Below are 21167 nucleotides of genomic sequence, written 5' to 3'. Positions count from 1 at the left end.
AAGAGTGAAAATCCTTATGAGGTATTTGCTTCCCACAAGAAATACAATTGTTAACTTTTTCTGACATCGGTCTGCAGCAAGAAAAAAAGTTCCCCCAACGGGATACTTAGCTTTAATGAAGACTTCGGATCTGAAATTCGAAAATCTCAGGAGTAGTCCGACCGGCACTTGCAAACTGCTTTTGCTTTGGGCACCGCGCAAGAAAGACTGATGAAAATGGCGTCGGCTGAATCTTATATACCCCTGCCGCACTGACGTCAGGGAAGAGGCGACAGCAACCGACGCTGGACCAGGACTTTGGAATTCAGGCCGACTGCGGGTAGCCTGCCAGCAGGATAACCCAAGTGTAATGACTGGAACAGTGAAACAAGATGAACATCTGTGGTTAATCACATTTTTGGGAAAGCAGAGTTCAATTTCACTAGCCACACCCAGGCCTGATTACTGCCAGACCTTTTGAATCAAGAGATCACTTAAATAGAACCTGTCAGATACAGTGAAGTAGGCCAAAAGATCCCAAAAAGGAAGACATCATGAGATATAAAGAAATTCCGGAACAGATGAGAAACAAAGTAATTGATATCCATCAGTCTGGAAAAGGTTACAAAGCCATTTCAAAACCTTTGGTTCTCCAGCGAACCATGGTCACGGGCATTATCCACAAATGGAGAAAACATGGAACAGCGGTGAACCTCCCCAGGAGTGGCTGGCCTACAAAAATTACCCCAAGAACGCAGCAACGACTCATCCAAGGGGTCACAAAAGAACCCAGAACATATAAAGAACTGCAGGCATCACTTGCCTCAGTTAAGGTCAGTGTTCAAGACTCAACCATAAGAGAGACACTGGGCAAAAATGGTATGCATAGCAGAGTTCCAAGGCAAAAACCACTGCTGACCAAAAAGAACAAAGGCTCGTCTCACTTTTGCCAAAAAACATCTTGATGACCCCAAAGACTTTTGGGAAAATATTCTGTGGACTGACTAAACAAAAGCTGAAATTTTTGAGAGGTGTGCGTCCCATTACATCTGGCGTAAAAGTAACACAGCATTTCAGAAAAAGAACATCATGCCAACAGTCAAACATGGTGGTGGTAGTGTGATGGTCTGGGGCTGCTTTGCTGCTTCTGGTCCTGGACGACTTGCTGTGATTGATGGAACCATAAATTCTGCTTTCTACCAAAAAATCCTGAAGGAGAATGTCCGGCATCAGTTCGTGACCTCAAGCTGAAGCACACTTGGGTTCTGCAGCAGGACAATGATCCAAAACACACCAGCAAGTCCACGTCTGAATGGCTTAAAAAAATAAAATGAAGGTTTTAGAGTAGCCTAGTCAAAGTCCGGACTTGAATCCAATTGAGATGATGTCGAATTACCTTAAAACAGCGGTTCATGCTCGGAAACCCTCCAATATGGCTGAATTAAAACAATTCTGCAAAGAAGAGTGGGCCAAAATTCCACAACAACGATGTGAGAGACTCATTGCCAGTTACCGCAAACGCTTGATTGCAGTTGTTGCTGCTAAGAGTGGCACAACCAGTTTTTGGGTTTAGGGGGCAATTACATTTTCACACGGGGCCATGAAGGTTTGGATAGTTTTTTTTTTCCTTAATAAAGAAAATCATCACTTAAAAACTGCATTTTGTGTTTACTTGGATTATCTGTGTCTAATATTTACATATGTTTGATAATCTGAAACATTTAAGTGCGACAAACATGCAAAAAAAAAAAAAAAAAGAAATCAGGAAGGGGTAAATACTTTTTCATTGCAATGTAAATCATAAAAACTCCTTTGAGAAAAAAGTTGGCTTTTGACTAAGAGCATGAACCCAGTCACCACAAAGGTACGCAAACACACTTACCCTTTTTCCTGTTCCTCTTCCTACAGGTGGATGACATTCTGCAGCTTGTCGTATTGTGCTCAGCATAATTTCAATCAGCGCAGTCTCTTGCCTGTCAGTCAGAGCTATACAAAAAATATACTGTTACTAAGCAAGTGTAATGACCTTACAAAGAACAAGGAATTCATATATTTAAACAGTCATTCAACTTTGAAACTACACAGCTGCGATAATAGTACCTGCAAAGGATTAACTTTTAAACTAGGTACAATAATACACAGCTAAATTCTTCAGTTAAACAATATTTAAACCCCTCCTATAGTCTTCATTTTCAGGATGAGTGCACACATGTAAAAAATTATTTCCTCAGTTTCAACCAGATTTCAAATGACATTTCTAACTATTACGAAAATATAAGGTTACGGATAGGTACACAGTCAAGAATGCAGTTTTTAAAATATACTTCACATGTACTTAAGCATATTACAAAGAAAAGTGGACAATCTACCTTCTGAAACATACCTAAAATGAAGCAATGCAAGAAGAATGAATCAGCAGAATTAGACACTCTTTGAGCAGACTTGGTAAAGAGGCACACACCTTAAAGCAATCAAAACATTACACCATTGTACCTGGACTGCATAAAGGGATAAAGCCATGACTATGACACAGTAAACCGAAGCTTGAGTAGCTGCTTTGGCACTATACGACCTGGCTCAGTAAGAGAAAGGAATGATGAGGTGGAGCTACTCCTACTTCTTAGAGTATGGAGGAGTGTATCATGCTCAAAATGCAAATTAGGTAGAATCTTACAGAGATCATGAGAAATGCTTTGCTTTTAATTAAGCACAGCTATTGCAGGACGCCACAAACTGAATGACAAACTCCATGCACGTGCCCATTCCCTGGCCATATGGAAAATGTGTAGCAAGAACAGCTAGGGCCTTAGTCAAAGTAAACCCCCCACCTCCAAAGAAGAAAAAAACACTACTTCTGACACTGAATCACCCAAGCAAGGAAAATACAGACCGGAGGACTCACCTCTGTAACGTTAATGATGTGACTGGTTAAACAGAAGGGAAGCATGACGTTAAACCAGGGGCAACAGAAGAAAAAAACGGATGCCACAAAATACATATACAGTGCAATGAAAAAGTATTTGCCCCCTTCCTGACTTCTTATTTGTTTGCATGTGTCACACTTAAATGTTTCAGATCAGCAAACAAATTTAAATATTAGACAAAGATAACCCAAGTAAACACAAAACACAGTTTTTAACTGATGATTTTATTTATCAAGGAAAAAAACTATCCAAACCTACATGGCCCTATGTGAAAAAGTAAGTGCCCCCCTTGTGAAATCATGAAGTAACTGTGGTTAATCACGTTTTTGGGAAAGCAGAGTTCAATTTCACTAACCACACCCAGGTCTGATTACTGCCAGGCCTATTGAATCAAGAGATCACTTAAATAGAACCTGTCAAAGTGAAGTAGGCCAAAAGATGCCAAAAAGGAAGACATCATGCTGCGCTCTAAAGAAATTCCAGAACAGACGACAAAGTAATTGACATCTATCATTCTGGAAAAGGTTACAAAGCCATTTGTAAAGCTTTGGGACTCCAGCGAACAGTTACAGCCATTACCCACAAATGGAGAAAACAATGGAACAGTGGTGAACCTTCCCATGAGTGGTCAGCCTACAAACATTACCCCAAGAGTGCAGAGACGACTCGTCCAAGAGGTCACAAAAGAATCCAGAACAACATCTAAAGAACTGTAGGCCTCACTTGCCTCAGTTAAGGTCAGTGTTCATGACTCAATCATAAGAAAGACTGGGCAAAAATGGTACGCATGGCAGAGTTCCAAGACAAAAAAGTACAGTTGTGTACACTTACCATAAATGTACATGTTTGAGTGCATTCACTGTTGCAGTCATTACATTTGGGTAATCTGCTGGCAGGTTGCCCTCAGTCGGCCTGATTAACAAAGTCTTGGGTACTGCGTCGGCTGCTGTCCCTTCTTCCATGACGTCAGGTCATCAGGGGTATAAAACATGCAGCCGATGCCATTACATCAGTTTTTCTTGCCCCAGATGTCAGGTACCCCCTAAATGGGGAGCAAAACTATATTATATATATATATATATATATATATATATATATATATATATATATATATATATATATATATATATATATATATATATATATATAAATAAATAAATATAATAAGAGAAACAAGAAAATACCTCCAAACAAAAGCAAATAGACCAAAAAGGCTATTAAGCATAATAAAAGAAGAGGTACAAGCAAAAGAAAAATAGGGGGCTGGAGGGAGGGTAACCAGGACTGCAACAGTGAATATACACTAACATCTACATTTATGGTAAGTGTACACAACTGTACTATGTTCATAGTGTGTTTCACTGTTGCAGTCATTACATTTGGGTAGATTCCCAAAGCTAAGGTTGGGAGGATGGATTTATACAGCATTAGGACCAGCAATAAGGCCCTGCAAAAAATACAGTTTTGTACCTACCATAAATGTAGATGTTGAGTGTTCACACTGCTGCAGTCATCACACTTGGGTTGTCCTGCCGTCAGGCGGTCCTGCAGTTGGCCAGAGTTCCAAAGTCTTGGTCCGGCGTTGGTTGCTGTCGCTTCTTCCCTGACGTCAGTGTGCCAGGGGTATACAAGTTGCACCCGACGCCATTTTCTTCAGTTTTTCTTGCCCCAGATGTCAGGTGCCCCCAAGTAGGTAGGCAATACATATTGCTAATCAAAAATATACATATAAAATAAAAACAATACCTTCAGTTACCAGCAAATACACCCCAAAGATTGTATAGGATAGAAAGGTATAGATAAGTCCAGCTAGTTCAGAGGGGATGGAGGGAGGGTAACCTGGACTGCAGCAGTGTGAACATTCGAACATCGACATTTATGGTAGGTACAAAACTGTACTATGTTCATCGTGTTACACTGCTGCAGTCATCACACTTGGGTAGAATCCCAAAGCTAAGGTTGGGTGGCTGGTCTATAAAGAGTTAGGATTGGCTATGAGGCCGTGCAGAACTGCAGTGGTAAATCCTGCTCTGGATTTAGAGTAAAGACGCAGGTGGTAATGCTTGGTAAAGGTGTGCATTGAACTCCAAGTTGCAGCCTCCAAAATTTCCTTGGTAGGTATTCCTCTGAGAAAGGCTGTTGAAGTGGCGGTTGCCCTGGTGGAATGTGGCCTAATGTTATTTGGGACTGATTTTCCATGCTGTGAGTGGCAGTACCGAATAGTGTCCTATCCATTTGGATATAGTCTGCTTTGAGATAGCCTTGCCCTGTGATCCTGCAGCATATGCTGCAAACAGTTGTTCAGTTTTCCTGAAAGCTTTTGTTTTGTTCAAGCATAGCTGCCTGTGTATGTCCAAAGAATGCAGAAGTTTCTCCCCTTTATTCTGGGGGTTTGGATAAAAAGCTGGCAAATGGATGGTTTGGTTAAGAGCCACACTAGATACCACCTTTGGCATAAAGATAGGGTTTTGTCCTTAAAGATGCTCTGTCTTGATGAAAAATTATAAAAGGTTCCACTGCCAATAATGCCTGTAGCTCTGAGACTCTTCGTGCAGAAGTTACTGCCAGGAGCAGAGCTGTTTTCCATGATAAAAATTTTAGATTGGCTGTATTGGCTGGCTCAAAAGGTGGGTCAGTTTTTCCAAAACAAACTTGAGGTCCCAAGTTGGTGTTGGTGCTCTCCGGGGCGGTCTTATGTTTTTAGCCCCTCTGAGGTACTGCTTTAGCAAGGGATGAGAGAATAAAGGAGGATCCGTGTTGTAATGTGCTGAAATGGCAGAGGTGTGGATCTTAATTGATGGGAAGGATAGGCCTCTGTCCAGCATCTCAGTTAAGTATTGTAAAATCTGAGGAATGTTTGGAACAAGAGGGTCAAGGCTTTGAGCCTGGTTCAGGCGCAGAATCTCTTCCATTTTTCTGAGTAAGCTTTCCTGGTGCTAGGCCTCCTGGCGTCCAAAATGACACCCATAACAGCTTTAGAGAGAGATGTTGCCCGTTTGACTAAAGAATCTGCCATGCAGCCAGGTTTAGGGTTTTGATCTGACTGTGCAGGATCCGATTGTTTTGTTGAGTCAGAAGGTGTGGAATTTGAGGCAAAATTCATGGTGGGCCCTGAGCCAAGTACCTTAAGATAGGGTACCCGGTGCTGGCGTGGCCAGTCTGGAGCAATCAGGATCATCTGTGGTTTTTCTTGTCTGGCTTTTAGGAGTACCTTTGAAAGGAGAGGCAGCGGTGGGAAGGCATAAACTTTTGGGTTTTTCCAGCTTAACAGAAGAGCATCCACTTTCCATGCTTGTTTGTGAAATGTCCTTGTGCAGAATTTTTGTAGTTGGCAATTCGGTGGGGAGGCAAAAAGATCTATGTCTGGGCATCCCCATTTTTGCATTACCATGCTGAAGATTTGTGGATTAAATTTCCATTAAGGGTCCATGATATTTCTGCTTAGGTCGTCTGCCTGAGTATTTTTCTTTCCTGGCAGGAATTGTGCTTGCAGGTGAACTTGGTATGTTAGAGCTATGTTCCACAAGGTCATGGTTTGCCTGCATAGGGGATAAGAATGAGTGCCCGCTTGCTTGTTTATGTACCACATTACTGTGGTGTTGTCTGTCTTTAGTAATAGTTGTCTTGGATGTAGAAGGTCCTTGAAAGCTGTTAGGGCATTTTGAACAGCCAATATCTCTTCGATTAATGTGAAGATGCATCTGGTCTGTGGTCCACTTGCCCTGAATGCATTTTCCTGCCATGTGTGCTCCCCAGGCGTAATCCGAAACATCTGTTGTTAGAGTTTGCCTGGCTGTGGGTTGAGTTAAAGGCTGACCCTTGTTTAGGGGACATGCCTGTGCCCACCATCGAAACTCCTGTTGTAGGGAGGGAATCATTGGTATTACTGCTTCTAAACTGTGAGAGTGTCGAGTCCAAACACTTTTTAGGCACCATTGTAATTTCCTCATATGCAGTCTGGCATATGGTAGTAATATGCAGGATGCCATGAATCCCAGGGCCTGCAGAATTTTTCTTGCAAGGAGATGGGACTTTTCTGCCAGTAATTGAAAATATTGAGTTAGTTGAACTTGTTTGTCTGGCGTGAGGTAAGCCATCTGGGCCGTTGTATTTAAGCTGGCACCCAGGAATATAAACTGTTGTGAGGGCACTAGTTTTGACTTCTTTTCGTTTACTGTTTACCCTAGAGAAATTAGCAACTTTTTTTTTTACAAACGCCAGATGCTGTAGAAGAATGTCCTTTGTCTCTGCTTGAATGAGGCAGTCGTCCAGGTATGGATATATTTGAATTCCTTTTTGTCTGCAAAATGAAATTACTGGTGCCAGGCACTTTGTGAAGACCCTGGGCGCAGTAGATAAGCCAAAGGGCAGTGCAGAGAATTGGTAGTGCATTGTACCAGCTTTGAATATGAGGTATCTTCTGCAATTTTGTCTGATAGGGACCATGCAGGTATGCCTCTGAGGTCCAGAGTAACAAGCCAAGCCTTCTTGCCCAGCATGGGCAGAAGCTGCTGTAATGTCAACATTTTGAATTTCGGAATATCCAGGTAAGTATTCAGAATTGAAAGGTCTAGTATGGGCCTCCAGGCCTTGTCCTTTCTGGGTACCAGGAAGAGTCTTGTGTAAAATCCTTGCCCTTGTTTCTGTTGTGGTACTTTTTGAATAGCTCTCATGTCCATGAGGGCTGAAATTTGTTTTTGTGCCTCTGCCCATTGATTTTGTGGCAGGTCTGGCATTCCTTTTAGCTTTGGTAAAGTATGAAAGTAGAATCTGTAACTTTGAGACGCAATATTCAGAACCCATTTGTCTTGGGTGATTGTTTGCCAGTTTTGAGAAAAAAGTGCTAGTTTTCCCCCTAAGGGGGCTTCCAAAAGGGACGTGCTTGGCGTACGAAGAGGAAAGTCATTGTGACCGTTTCCTGTAAGGTTGAGACTTGTCCTCACCTCCTTTTGGGGTTCAGGTGCCCCACTGTCATTGTCTGAGCCTTGGAGTTGAGATCTGCCTCTAGGGCGTCTGTATCCGCCTCTCTGTGGCCTGTCTGACATTGGAAAGGACCAATTATTTGTTGGCCAATTTCTGCTAAACCGAGGTGGCTGTACCTGTAAGAAATCCTTGACTGTTTGCATAGATTTAGCTTTACCCTCCATTTTCTTTAACACCTCTTCTGCCTTAACACCAAACAAGGTATCATGCTGTAAAAAAAGCATCCAATAATTTTGCCTTAACATGATCATGTAAACTCTGTTCTTTTAACCAAGCATGTCTTCGAATAACAGAACCTGTAACTGAGGCTCTACAAGAGGCCTCTAAATAATCAAAACCACATTGCAGAGTATGTTTTCTCACCTGTCCAACTGCATGCAATAAATCCTGCATTTCTTTACAATCAGGAGCTTCTGAGCTTGCAAGCATTTTCTGTTTTAACTGAGCTATTAAATATTGTTGGTACTTAAGCATGTGAAACTGGCAATTTAAAGCACTTACTGCTAAAGTTGCAGATGTGTATACTTTCTTCCCCCATCTATCCAAAGCTCTGGAATCTCTACTAATAAAAGGAAGGTTGTCCTGTATAGCAACAAAACAAATCTTGTGATATGCACGAAGCACCAAATAACAGGACAGCTGGATTCCAAATACAGTTAGTTTCCTTTATTCACACAACAAAACAAAGATGCAATAATGATATTTGCATACAAAATTGAATGACTGATGTAAATGGCGGGCTTTTTATTTTTATGTATATAATTGGGAGAATTATTATGATCAATGTTCTGAGGAAGTCTAGTTATCTAAATGAAAGCGCTCAACCTCATTATTGCATCTTCGTTTTGTTGTGTGAATAAAGGAAACTAACTGTATTTGGAATCCAGCTGTCCTGTTATTTGGTGCTTCGTGCATATCACAAGATTTGCTCTGGAATCTCTGTCAGAGGGTACTGGATTTTTTGCAATGGAAGCCTTAACCCCTTTTGGACCCTGGGAAATGGTTTCTGGATCAGCAGAAGGGTTTTTGTAAAGAAACGTGCGAGTCAGGGACTCTAATACCTAACTGGCTTGGCTGGAGCAGGGGGCAAAGAGTGAGGAGATGAGCTGGATTCAGAGAAAGTACAGTTTTGTACCTACCATAAATGTAGATGTCCGATAGGTATGCATCTGCAGTCATAACATATGGGTTTGTCCTGCCTCAGGCAGCCCTTCGGTCGGCCGGATTCCAAAGTCTGGGTCTGGCCTCGGCTGATGTCGCACTTTCCCCGACGTCAGAGCGTCTGGGGTATAAAAGCATCAACCAACGCCATTTTCCTCAGTTTTTCTTGCCCCAGATGCCAGGTGCCCTCTAGGAAGGCTAAATTTGGATAAATGCTGAAAAGTTCCAAACATTTGCAAATTATATACATGTATAAACAAACAAATACACCATAATAGATTCCCCCAGCTAGCTTAGGGGTAAGAACCCTAGGAATACCACAGAGGGGAAGGAGGGAGGGTAATCCTGACTGCAGATGCATACCTATCGGACATCTACATTTATGGTAGGTACAAAACTGTACTATGTCCTTCAAGGATGCATCTGCAGTCATAACATATGGGTAGAATACCATAGCCAATCTGGGGGACGAGGTACTAAGAAAAGATGGTGTAGTTAAGATCCCCTGCAGGACTGCAGTAGCAAACCCTGCTCTGGATCTAGAGTATAAAGGTAGATTGTAATGCTTGGCAATGTATGCACGGAGCTCCAAGTAGCAGCTTCTAAAAATGTCCTTGGTAGCCACCCCTCGTAGGAAAACTGTAGTGGTGGCCTTGGCCCTTGTGGAGTGAGGCCTGATGTTCTCAGGAACTGTCTTTCCATGAAAGGAGTAGCAAAATCAAATGCAATTTCCTATCCATTTTGAAATTGTCTGTTTGGAAATTGCTCTTCCTTGCACCCCAGTTGCATATGCTACAAAAAGTTGGTCAGTTTTTCTGCTAGTTTTTGTTCTGTCCAAGTAGTAGCGTAGTTGTCTGTGTATATCCAGGGTGTGCAAAAGTTTTTTCCCCTCTATTCTGTGGATTAGGGAAGAACGTAGGCAAGTGGATAGCTTGGTTCAAGGATACCCTAGATACCACCTTTGGCATAAAAGTAGGATTGGTTCTTAGTGAAACCCTGTCCTGGTGGAAAATAAGAAAAGGCTGCACTGCCATTAATGCTTGTAACTCAGATACTCTTCTTGCTGAAGTGATTGCCAGAAGGAATGCAGTTTTCCAAGATAGAAACTGTAGATCCGCTGATGCTGCTGGTTCAAAAGGAGGAAGTGTCAGTTTCTCCAGCACAAAGTTGACATCCCAGGCAGGTAGAGGGGGTCTTCTTGGAGGTTTAATATTTTTGATCCCTCTCAGGAATTGTCTGAGGAGAGGGTGCGAGAAGACAGGTGGATCCACATTGTATTCTGCTGAAATTGCTGAAGCATGAATCTTAATGGAAGAATAGGACAGGCCATTGTGGAACAATTCTGCTAAGTATTCTAGGATATTTGTTATGTTTGCCACTGTGACATCTGAGCCTTTTGATGTGCTCCAAATGAGAAATCTCTTCCATTTAGCTGAGTATGTCTTCCTTGTGGAAGGCCTGCGAGCCTCGAAGATAATGTCCTTCACCCTCTGAGATAAAACACTTCGATTGGGATTTAGGGAATTTTCCAGGCAGTTAGCTGCAATATTTTCAAGTTGGGATGCAGGGCCTTGAAATTGTTCTGCGTCAGAAGAGGCCATAGGGGGAGAGGCCATGATTTTGCCTGAGACATGCTTCTCAATAATGGGTACCAGTGTTGTCTTGGCCAGTCCGGAGCTATTAGTATCACTTTTGGCTGTTCCTCCCTGATCTTCAGTAGAACCTTGTACATCAATGGGAGAGGTGGGAAGGCATATACTGTTAGGGCTTTCCAGCTGAAAGAGAGAGAGCCCACCCTCCATGCTTGCGGGTGGTTTGTCCTTGAGCAAAATGTCTTCAGTTGATGGTTGAGTGGGGAGGCGAACAGATCTATGTCCGGCATTCCTCATGTCTTTGCTATGAGTTGGAAGATGTCTGGGTGCAGCATCCATTCGTGTGCATCCATGGTAGTTCTGCTTAAGCTGTCCGCCAGTGCATTTTCTTTCCCTGGCACGAATTGGGACTGTAGTTGGATATTGAGATTCAGGCATAGTTCCCACAGATTCATAGCCATCCGGCATAGAGGATAAGAATGTGTGCCGCCCTGCTTGTTTATGTACCACATGACCGTGGTGTTGTCTGTCCTTATTAACAGATGTCCTTGTTGGAGGAAGGGTTTGAATGCCTCGATTGCATGCCTCACTGCCAGCATTTCCTTTTGGTTTATGTGCATGCTTAGCTGTCCTTGAGGCCATAGGCCTTGGATACATTTGCCCTCCATGTGTGCTCCCCATCCTCGGTCTGAGGCGTCCGTGGTGATGGTCTGCCTTGTTTTTGGTTTGTTGAAAGGCAACCCTCTGTTGGACTGGCAGGCCTGAGCCCACCACAGGAATTCCTTTTGAAGGCATGGAATGATTGGTATCATGGTTTCTAAACTGTGACTGTGTTGAGACCATACACTCCTTAGGTACCATTGTAATTTCCTCATATGCAGCCTGGCATGGGGTATTAGAATTATGTAGGATGCCATGTAACCCAGGGCCTGCAGGATTTTCCTTGCAGTAAGCTGAGTTTGTCTTGTCAGAATCATGAAGTAATCTGGAAGTTGTTTTTATTCTGTGAGAAAGGCCATTTGGGTGGTTGTGTCCAGATCTGCACCCAAAAAGGTTATCCTTTGGGATGGTACTAGTCTTGACTTTTGGATGTTGACTGTGTATCCCAAGGTCTGTAGCAGGTGTATGGCGTAGGCCAAGTCCTTTATCAAATTCTTCTTGTTGTCCGCTTGTATTAGGCAGTCGTCCAGGTATGGGTAAATTTGAATTCCCTGTAGTCTGCAATGTGCAATTACTGATGCCGGGCATTTCGTGAATACTCTGGGCGCAGTAGATAAGCCAAAGGGCAATGCTGAGAATTGATAATGCTCTGATCCTGCAAGAAATCTGAGGTGTCTTCTGCAACTTGGTCGAATAGGGACGTGCAGGTATGCCTCCTTGAGATCTAGAATCACCAGCCAAGACTCCTTGCCCAACATGGGAAGAAGTTGCTGTAGGGTCAGCATTTTGAATTTTGGCACAATGAGAGAAGTGTTCAGTGCGGACAGGTCGAGAATAGGCCTCCATTGATTTTCTTTTCTTGGTACAAGGAATAATCTGGAGTAAAATCCTTGGCCTTGTTCTGAACATAGTACCTTTTCTATAGCTTTCATCTGAAGTAAATTGCTGATTTGTCTTAAAGCCTCTGCCCTCTGATTTGGTGGGAGGTTTGGCATTCCGCTTCTTTTTGGCAAAGTGTGGAAGTGGAACCTGTATTCCTTGTCTATTATTTGCAGTGTCCATGTATCCTTTGTAATGTAATGCCAGTTTTTTGAGAATAAAGCCAGCTTTCCGCCCAAGGGTGCTTCCAGTTGATCCCTGGTAGGCGGAATCAGAGTTAAGTCATTGAGCCTGTCCTGGTGTAGTGTTTGTTGTTGTTGCTGTTGCACTACTCCTCTGGTTGGCAGGCTGCCACTGACGGCCTCTGTAGGAGCCCTTCGATTGACCTCTGCCTCTAGGGCGCCTGTTCCTGCCTCTCTGGGCTCTGTCCGAGTCTGGAAAGGACCAATTCTTAGTAGGCCAGTTTCTGCTGAATCTCGGTGGTTGAACTTGCAGGAAATCTTTAACTGTTTGCACAGATTTTGCCTTTTCTTCAACCTTTTTTAAGATCTCCTGTGCAGAGGAGCCAAATAAATTTTGTTTCTCCATTGGAGCATCCAGGAGTTTAGCTTTGACATGGTCTGGCAAAGATTGCTCCTTCAGCCAGGCATGCCTACGAATAACTGCCCCAGTCATAGCTGATCTAAATGAAGCCTCCAGTGCATCATAGCCACATTTTAAGAAATGATTACTAACTTGTTGTGAGTTGTGTACCAAATCCTGAAGGGATTTACGGTCTAGGGGTTCAGGAGAAGAAAGTTTTTTATTCAGTTCATCTAACAAATACTCTTGGTACTGTATCATATGAAATTGACAGTTTAATGCCCTGACAAAGAGTTGCAGAAGTATACACCTTCTTTCCCCATCTCTCTAAAGCTCTAGACTCTCTTTCAGAGGGTAGAGGATTTTTGGCAGTAGCGGCCGCAACCCCTTTAGGGCCCTGAGAAATAGTTTCTGGGTCTGCAGAATGGGCTTTATACAGATGGAAATGAGAATCCGGGACCCTGTAGTATCTGTCAGGTTTGGCAGGGGCCGGAGGAAGAGTATCAGGGGCTGTACTGACATCATTGTACACATCATCAATTGCATTCAGAACAGGAGGTATAGCTAAGGGCCTATGCTGAGGCAAATGCAAAAAGGTCCTTATCTTTTTCTAGAATCAAAGAAATCTTGACCTTGCCATTGAAAATGCTCTCTCATGGAGTGTAGAGTCTCACCAAAGGAAAACTATTCAGGAGGGGAGGCCGAAGGGATAGATTCCTCAGCATCTGAATCCTCATAAGGCGAGTAGGCCCCTTCTTGGTGGTCTGACAACTCAGATCCATCCATGGAATCATCTGAGGAGTGTGGGTCAGAGGGGTCAGTCCTGGGCCTTTTGTCTGGAGGAGGTTGAGAGGCCCTGTCTGGGTGAGGTTGTGAATCCCTGATTAAGGAAATAAGGTCCTCAGCAAGGCTGAGGATCTGTGAAGAAGAGGAAGGCCTCTGGGAGGTAGATTTGGCAGGCAAATCTTTAGAAAGCTTGGCAGCTTTAGCCCTTGAAAAGGCCTTAATGGACATGGAAGCAGGGGGCCTAGCAGCCCCACGTGCAGGAGTAGAAATGTCCAAAGGTATGGTGTTGGACATTTCCTGAACACTGGTTTCAGTAGGAAGTTCTGAAGCAGACTCAGCCGGGGCCTCCCGGGCCTCGGTGGTCGGAAGTATGGTTACTGAAGAAGGGATCTCCGAGGACTCGGTTTCGGCCAAAACCGAGGCACTCGCGGTAGGCCTTAGCCGTGGTTTCAGCCGAAACCGCGGGCCGTGAGTGTCGGTCCTTTTCCTTGCGTTTTTTGACCAAATGTGAAGTCGGAGTCTCCGACGGCATTTTATAAGCAAAAGCGGCTCCAAAAAATTCCTCTGCAAACTCCGACCGACGTCTAAGAGTTCGTCGGTAGAAGGAAGCACAGGCTAAACAGGCCGATACTTCGTGGTCTGGGCCTAAGCAAGGAAGGCAGTAGGAATGGAAATCCTTATGAGGTATTTGTTTCCCACAAGTTAAACAATTATTTACTTTGTCTGACATTGGCTGAGGCAAGAAAGAGTCCCCAACGGGGTACTTGGCTTTTTTCGAAGTCTTCGGTAGTTGAATTCACTGGATCTGACCGACCGGCACTTGCGAACAGCTTCTGCTTCGGGCACCACGCGGCAAGAAAGACTGATGAAAATGACGGCGGCTGATGCTTTTATACCCCAGACGCTCTGACGTCGGGGAAAGTGCGACATCAGCCGAGGCCAGACCCAGACTTTGGAATCCGGCCGACCGAAGGGCTGCCTGAGGCAGGACAACCCATATGTTATGACTGCAGATGCATCCTTGAAGGACATCACATCATCCACAATATCTAGCACAGGCGGAATAGCCAGGGGCCTGTGCTGAGGCAATAAGAGGAAATCCCTGAGCATTTTCTTGGATTCTGAGTAAACCTGACTTTCCCAATGAAAATGCTCCCTCATGGTATGTAAAGTTTCCCCAAAAGAATAATCCTTCAGGAGGAGAGGCTGAAGGGATAGATTCTTCAGCATCAGAGTCCTCATAGGGGGGGGGGGTAGAGAGTATCCCTGGTCTGAAGAGGAATCAGAGGGAATGAAAACCTGATCAGAGGAGTCATAGTCTGTACCCTGCCTAGGCCTTTTTTTAGGAGGGGGATGGGAACCCCTGATTAATGATGTCTTCAGCCATTTTAAGCATCTGTTTCTTAGGCATGGAGGACTGTCCAGGAGAATGTTGTACTTGTTTCTTTGTCTTTAATGGTACCTTTGTCTTGGCTGTTGTTTTAATGGTACGTTGTGAAGGTCTGAAAACACCCTCAGAAGCAGATGCCTGCTCAGCGGCTCCGGACCCATCTGAGGGATTAGTTTCCATAGGCCCAATACCTTGAGTTTCCAGAGGCCTAGATGTCTCCACGTGGGAGTCAGAAGCGGTCTGTGGCTCTGAGGTAACAGGTGTCAGGGGCTGCGAAAGCGCCTCACTGAGAACCGGCGACTGGCCTAGAAGAGGTTTCGTCAGTTTTGGACCTCGGATGCCTGTCTTTATTCCTTGTCTTTGCTTTTTTTTTCGGTATTGAGGTCGTCGGCTGATCCGACGGCCTAGTATAATTGAACCTTCGGCCAAAGTAGTGTAAAGCAAAATCAAAACATCTTTTTATAGTGCGTTTGTTAAATCTAGCACAAAATCGACAGCTAGTGACGTCGTGATCAGGGCCTAGGCATGGAATACAGTAAGAGTGGAAGTACTTATGAGGTATTTGCTTCCCACACGAAATACAATTATTAACTTTTTCTGACATCGGTCTGAGGCAAGAAAAAAGTTTTCCCAATGGGGTACTTAGCTTTATTGAAGACTTCAGATCTGAAATTCCACTTCGAAAATCTCAGGAGTCGGCCGACTGGCACTTGTGAACTGCTTCTGCTTCAGGCACCTCGCGGCAAGAAAGACTGAAGAAAATGGCGTCGGATGCATCTTATATACCCCCTGGAGCACTGACGTCAGGGAAGAAGCGACAGCAACAGATGCCGGATCAAGACTTTGGAACTCTGGCTGACTGCGGGACCACCTGACGGCAGGATAACCCAAGTGTGATGACTGCAGCAGTGTAACACGATGATCAGCAGCAGTGGCAATGCCAGCTCTTGATTTAGAGAAAATTGGTAAGTGATAATGCTTGATGAAAGTACGAACTGAACTCCAGGTAGCAGCTTCTAGACTATCCCTGGTAGGGACACCTCTGAGAAAGGCTGTTGAAGTAGATGCAACTCTGGTGGAATGAGATCTGATCCCCTGGGGGATAGGTTTTCCATGGTGCTTATAACAGAAATGAATACAATGGCTTATCCATTTAGAAATAGTTTGCTTTGAAATAGCCTTCCCCTCTGCCCCCGCAGCAAATGCTATCAGCAGTTCAGATTTTCTTTGAGTTTTAGTCTTGTCCAAGTAGAATCTAAGTTGTCTGCGTACATCCAATGAATGCAGAATCTCCCTTGTTCTGTGGATTGGGAAAGAAAGTTGGCAAATGAATGGACTGATTAAAAGCCACACTGGATACCACCTTGGGCATGAATGACGGATTGGTCCCGAGTGACACCCCGTCCACATGAAAGATGATAAAAGGCTCCACTGCCATAAGGGCCTGTAATTCAGATATCCTTCTAGCTTAAGTGATTGCTAAAAGGAAGGTTGTTTTAAAGGAAAGAAATTTTAAGTCTGCAGTTGCAGCTGGCTCGAAAGGGGGTAAGAGTGAGTTTCTCCAATACAAAGTTAAGGTCCCAAGCAGGGGTTGGAGTTCTCCTGGGTGGTCTCAAGCTTTTAGCCCCTCTGAGATGCTGCTTTAGAAGACGATAAGGGTTGGGAGGATAGCTTAATGGCTAAGGTGTTTGCTTTATAAACACAAGGTGCAGGGTTTGAGTCTCACAAGGGATAATTGGCTAAGCTTAAAATGGCTCGCAAGGGCAGTTAGCTTAGTACTAAAACTATGAACTATGAGAGAAGAGGGGAGGGTCTGTATTGTAATGAGCTGAAATGGTTGAGGCATGGATTTTTATGGAAGAAAAAGACAGGCCCTTTTGAAGCATCTCAGTTAAGTATTGCAAAATCTGAGGTAAATTGGGCACTGCTGTGCTCATCCCTTGAGATAGATTCCAGGCACAGAATCTTTTCCATATGTCAGCATAAGATTTTCTAGTACTAGGTCTTCTCGCCTCCAAAATTACATCTGTCACAGGTTTGTGGAGGGATGCTAAGGTTGAATTTAAGTTATTAGCCAAGCTGCAAAATTCAATGTTTGGAGCTGAGGGTGCAGAATTTGGTTCTCCTGTGGAGACAGTAAGGAAGGTGCCTTGAGGCAGGAGCCACAGAAAAATGTGTGACACTGCGCAGGAGTGGGTAACAGTGTTGGCGAGGCCAGTCTGGAGCAATCAAAATAATTTTTGGTTTGTCCTGTTTGACTTTTAGTAGAACTTTGGAGAGCAAAGTTATGGGGGAAAGGCATAGACTGATAGATTTTTCCAGCTGAAGGACAGAGCATCCACTTTCCACGCTTTTTTTGTGATGAGCTCTTGTGCAAAATTTGTCCAACTGGTAGTTTTAGGACAAGGCAAAAAGATCTATGTCTTGGCTCCCCCATTTCCATGTCAACATGTTGAAAATCTGTGGTTCCAGTTTCCATTCGTGAGGGTCGATGAGATTTTTGCTTAGTTCATCTGCCAGAACATTCTGCTTTCCTGGCAGGAATTGAGCTTGTAATTGTACTTGGTAGCTCAAGGCCATGTTCCACAATGCCATAGCTAGTTTGCTAAGGGGGTAGGAATGTGTACCCCCTGTTTATGTACCACAACAGTGGTGTTGTCCGTCTATCAGTAATTGTCCTTTATGAAGGTAGTCCTTGAAGGCTGTCAGTGCATTCTGTACAGCTAGCATTTCTTTTTAATTGATATGAAGGTGCATTTGATTTGGGCTCCATTTGCCCTGAATGCACTTCCCTGCCAGATGAGCCCCCATGCACAGTCTGATGTGTCTGTAGTTAGGGTCTGGGCGGTAGGGGGTAGTGTGACTGGTAGTCCCTTGTTTTGGTGGCAGGCCTCTGCCCACCATAGGAACTCTAAGCGCAGGCAAGGAACAATAGGAATAATTATTTCCAGGCTGTGACAACACTAACTCCATAAACTTTTTAAGTACCACTGAAGTTTCCTCATATGCAGTCTTGCATATGGAATTAGAAAAACGCATGAGGCCATGAACCCCAAGGCTTGCAGTATTTGCCTTGCAGATAGCAGGGTTTTTGTGGCCACCTGTTTGAAATAAGTCACCAAATGAATTTGCTTTTCTGGTGTAAGGAAAGCAATCTGGGCAGTTGTATTCAAGCTTGCACCCAGGAATGCAATTTTTTGAGAGGGTACCAGTTGAGATTTTCATTTATGGTATACCCTGGACAGGTTAGAAGTCTTTTTACAAATGCCAGATATTTTAGAAGAATGGCCTGGTTTTCTGCCTGAATTAGACAATCATCCAGGTATGGATATATTTGAATATTTCTTTGCCTGCAAAATGAAATTACTGGAGCCAGGCACTTTGTGAATACCCTGGGTGCAGTAGACAAGCCAAAGGGCAGTGGAGAGAACTGATAATGCATGCAGCCTGCTTTGAAGCGTAGGAATCTTCTGCAAGATTCCCTGATTGGGATATGCAGGTAAGCCTCAAGTTGAGAGTTGCCAACCAGGCATCCTTGCCTAGCATAGGAAGTAAAGTACAGTTGTGTACACTTACCATAAATGTAGATGTTCGAGTGTATTCACTGTTGTAGTCATTACATTTGGGTAATCTGCTGGCAGGTTGCCCTCAGTCGGCCTGATTAACAAAGTCTTGGGTCCTGCGTCGGCTGCTGTCCCTTTTCTTCCATGACGTCAGGTTGTCAGGGGGTATAAAACATGCAGCAGACGCCATTGCATCAGTTTTTCTTGACCCAGATGTCAGGTGCCACCGAAATAGGGAGCAAAATATAGATAAATAATTAAACACGCAAAAATATACATCTCCAAACAAAAGCAAATAGACCAAAAAGGCTTTTAAGCATAGTAAAAGAAAGTAGAGGTATAGTGAGCGAAAAACAGGGGGCTGGAGGTAGGGTAACCAGGACTGCAACATTGAATATACTCGAACATCTACATTTTTGGTAAGTGTACACAACTGTACTACGTTCATAGTGTTTCGCTGTTGCAGTCATTACATTTGGGTAGATTCCCAAAGCTATGGTTGAGAGGATGGATTTTTACAGCTTCAGGACCAGCATCCTTGCCTAGCATAGGAAGCAACTGGTGAAGAGTCACCATCTTGAAATTTGGAATGTCCAGAAAGGTGTTTAGAGAAGACAGGTCCAAAATTGGACGCAATGATTCGTCTTTTCTGGGTACCAGGAAAAGTCTGGAATAGAAACCTTGTCCCTTTTCCTCTTCTAGTACTAGCTGAACAGTCCCCATGTTTAGGAGGGAAAGTACTTGTTTCTGAGCCTCTGCCCTCTGATTTGGGGGCAGGTCTGGCCATCTGTTTGGAGTTGACAGCGTGTGAAAATGAAATCTGTATCCCTGGGACACTATTTAAAACCCATTTGTTCTGGGTTATAAGTTGCCAGTTTCTTGAATGAAGAGCCAGTTTTCCCCCTAAAGGGGCGGCTAAGAGATAAGTGCTTGGTAATTTTAAAGGGAAGTCATTGAGATGGTTTACCATAGGGTGGTGCCTTGTTTCCAGATTTGAAAGTGGAAGCACCCCATTGCTTAGTTCTGAAAGTCCTTTGGGAGTGAAACCTGGTGCTTTTGGAATGGCTGGGTTTGGCTGTAGTGGCTCTGGAAGGAGCTAGAAAGGACCAGTTCTTAGTAGGCCAGTGCCTACTAAATTTAGGAGGTTGTACTTGTAAGAAATCTTTCACAGTTTGCACTGATTTAGCTTCATCATCCATCTTTTTTAGAACTTCAGCCTTATTGCCGAACAGGCGGTCCTGTAAAGAAGCATCCAAAAGTTTTTCTTTAACATGATGAGGCAGAGATTGCTCCTAAAGTCAAGCATGCCTTCTAAGCACAGACCCAGTAACAGCAGCCCTGCAAAAGGCCTCTAAAGAATCAAAACCACATTGCAAAGTATGTTTGCCAACTTGTTCAGCTGAATGCAATAAATCCTGTAAATCTTTATTCTCCACACTGTCAGAAACAGACATTTTCTGTTTAAGCAGTCCCATGATATGCTGTTGATATTTTAGCATATGGAATTGACAGTTTAAAGCCCTGATTGCTAAGGTTGCAGAAGTATAAACCTTTTTACCCCATCTATCCAGTGCCCTGCAGTCTCTATCAGAAGGGGTAGGATTTTTAGCAGTAGAAGCCTTAATGCTCTTGGGTCCCTGAGAAATGGTTTCAGGGTCCGCAACACGATTTTTGAAAAGGAATTTGTGGGACTCAGGAACCCTGTAGTACCTGTCTGGTTTGCTAGGGGCTGGAGGCAAGGAATCAGGAGCCATACTGGATTCCGAAAACACAACAATGTCTAGTACAGGAGGTATAGCCAAAGGCCTATGCTAAGAAAGGAGGAAATCCCTAAGCCTCTTTTTGGATTCAGAGAAATCCTGACTTTCCCAGTGGAAATGCTCCCTTAAGGTATGTAAAGTATCCCCAAAAGAGAAATCCTCAGACAAAGAAGCAGAGGGAATGGAATCCTCTGCATCAGAGTCCTCATAAGTAGGTATGGACAAATCCAGATTAGAAGAGTCAGAAGAAACAGAGTCCTGTTGAGAAGATTCGTAGTCAAGTTCAGTCCTAGGCCTCTTGGGGGGGGGGGGGGGGGTTGACTACCCCTGATTATAGTAATGAAATCTTCAGCCATCTTGATAATTTGTTTTTTTAGGCAGAGGGGCCTGAACGTCGTTTTTTAGACATACATCGAAATTTAGGCCTTAGTACTGAAGTTGGAGTCTGTTCAATATGCAAGTCTGTAGGCTTGAATACACAGTCAGAAGCCAGTGCCTGCTTAGCGGCTCCGGACCCATCCAAGGTAGAGACATCCGCGGGTTCCATTTGTGAAGCATCTCATGGCATACCAGACTCCGAATGGGTATCAGTAGAGGCCTGCGAATCAGAAGTAGTGGGTATCAGGGGCTGCGAAAGCGCCTCACTGAGTACCGGCGAACTCGCCTCACTGAGTACCGGCGAACTCGCGACTGGCTTAGGAGAAGCGTCGTCAGCAGTTTTGGAACTCAACAGCCTGTCTCCGTCTTTCTTTGCGTTTTTTCGGAATTCCAGTAGTCGGATGAATAAAGTACAGTTTTGTACCTACCATAAATGTAGATGTACGATAGACATGCAACTGCAGTCATAACATGTGGGTTGTCCTGCCTCAGGCAGCCCTCGGTCGGCCGGATTCCAAAGTCTGGGTCCG

At 44.0% G+C, this 21167-nt stretch overlaps 1 protein-coding gene across 2 annotated transcripts in view; it reads right to left on the bottom strand.

The window, feature by feature from the left end:
• STAG2 (stromal antigen 2) overlaps window positions 1-21167 on the bottom strand; it is a 3222550-nt gene that overhangs the window by 1561679 nt on the left and 1639704 nt on the right. For both annotated transcript variants that reach the window (XM_044057319.1, XM_044057321.1), the window contains exon 15: window positions 1862-1965. In XM_044057319.1, the coding sequence (XP_043913254.1) occupies window positions 1862-1965 (104 nt within the window). The remainder of the gene's footprint in view (window positions 1-1861; window positions 1966-21167) is intronic.

This window comes from Protopterus annectens, chromosome 15.part0 (genome assembly GCF_019279795.1).
Source record: "Protopterus annectens isolate FY-2018-M chromosome 15.part0, PAN1.0, whole genome shotgun sequence".
Classification (NCBI taxonomy): Eukaryota; Metazoa; Chordata; order Ceratodontiformes; family Protopteridae; genus Protopterus; species Protopterus annectens.
This window is presented reverse-complemented; position numbering and strand designations above follow the sequence as displayed.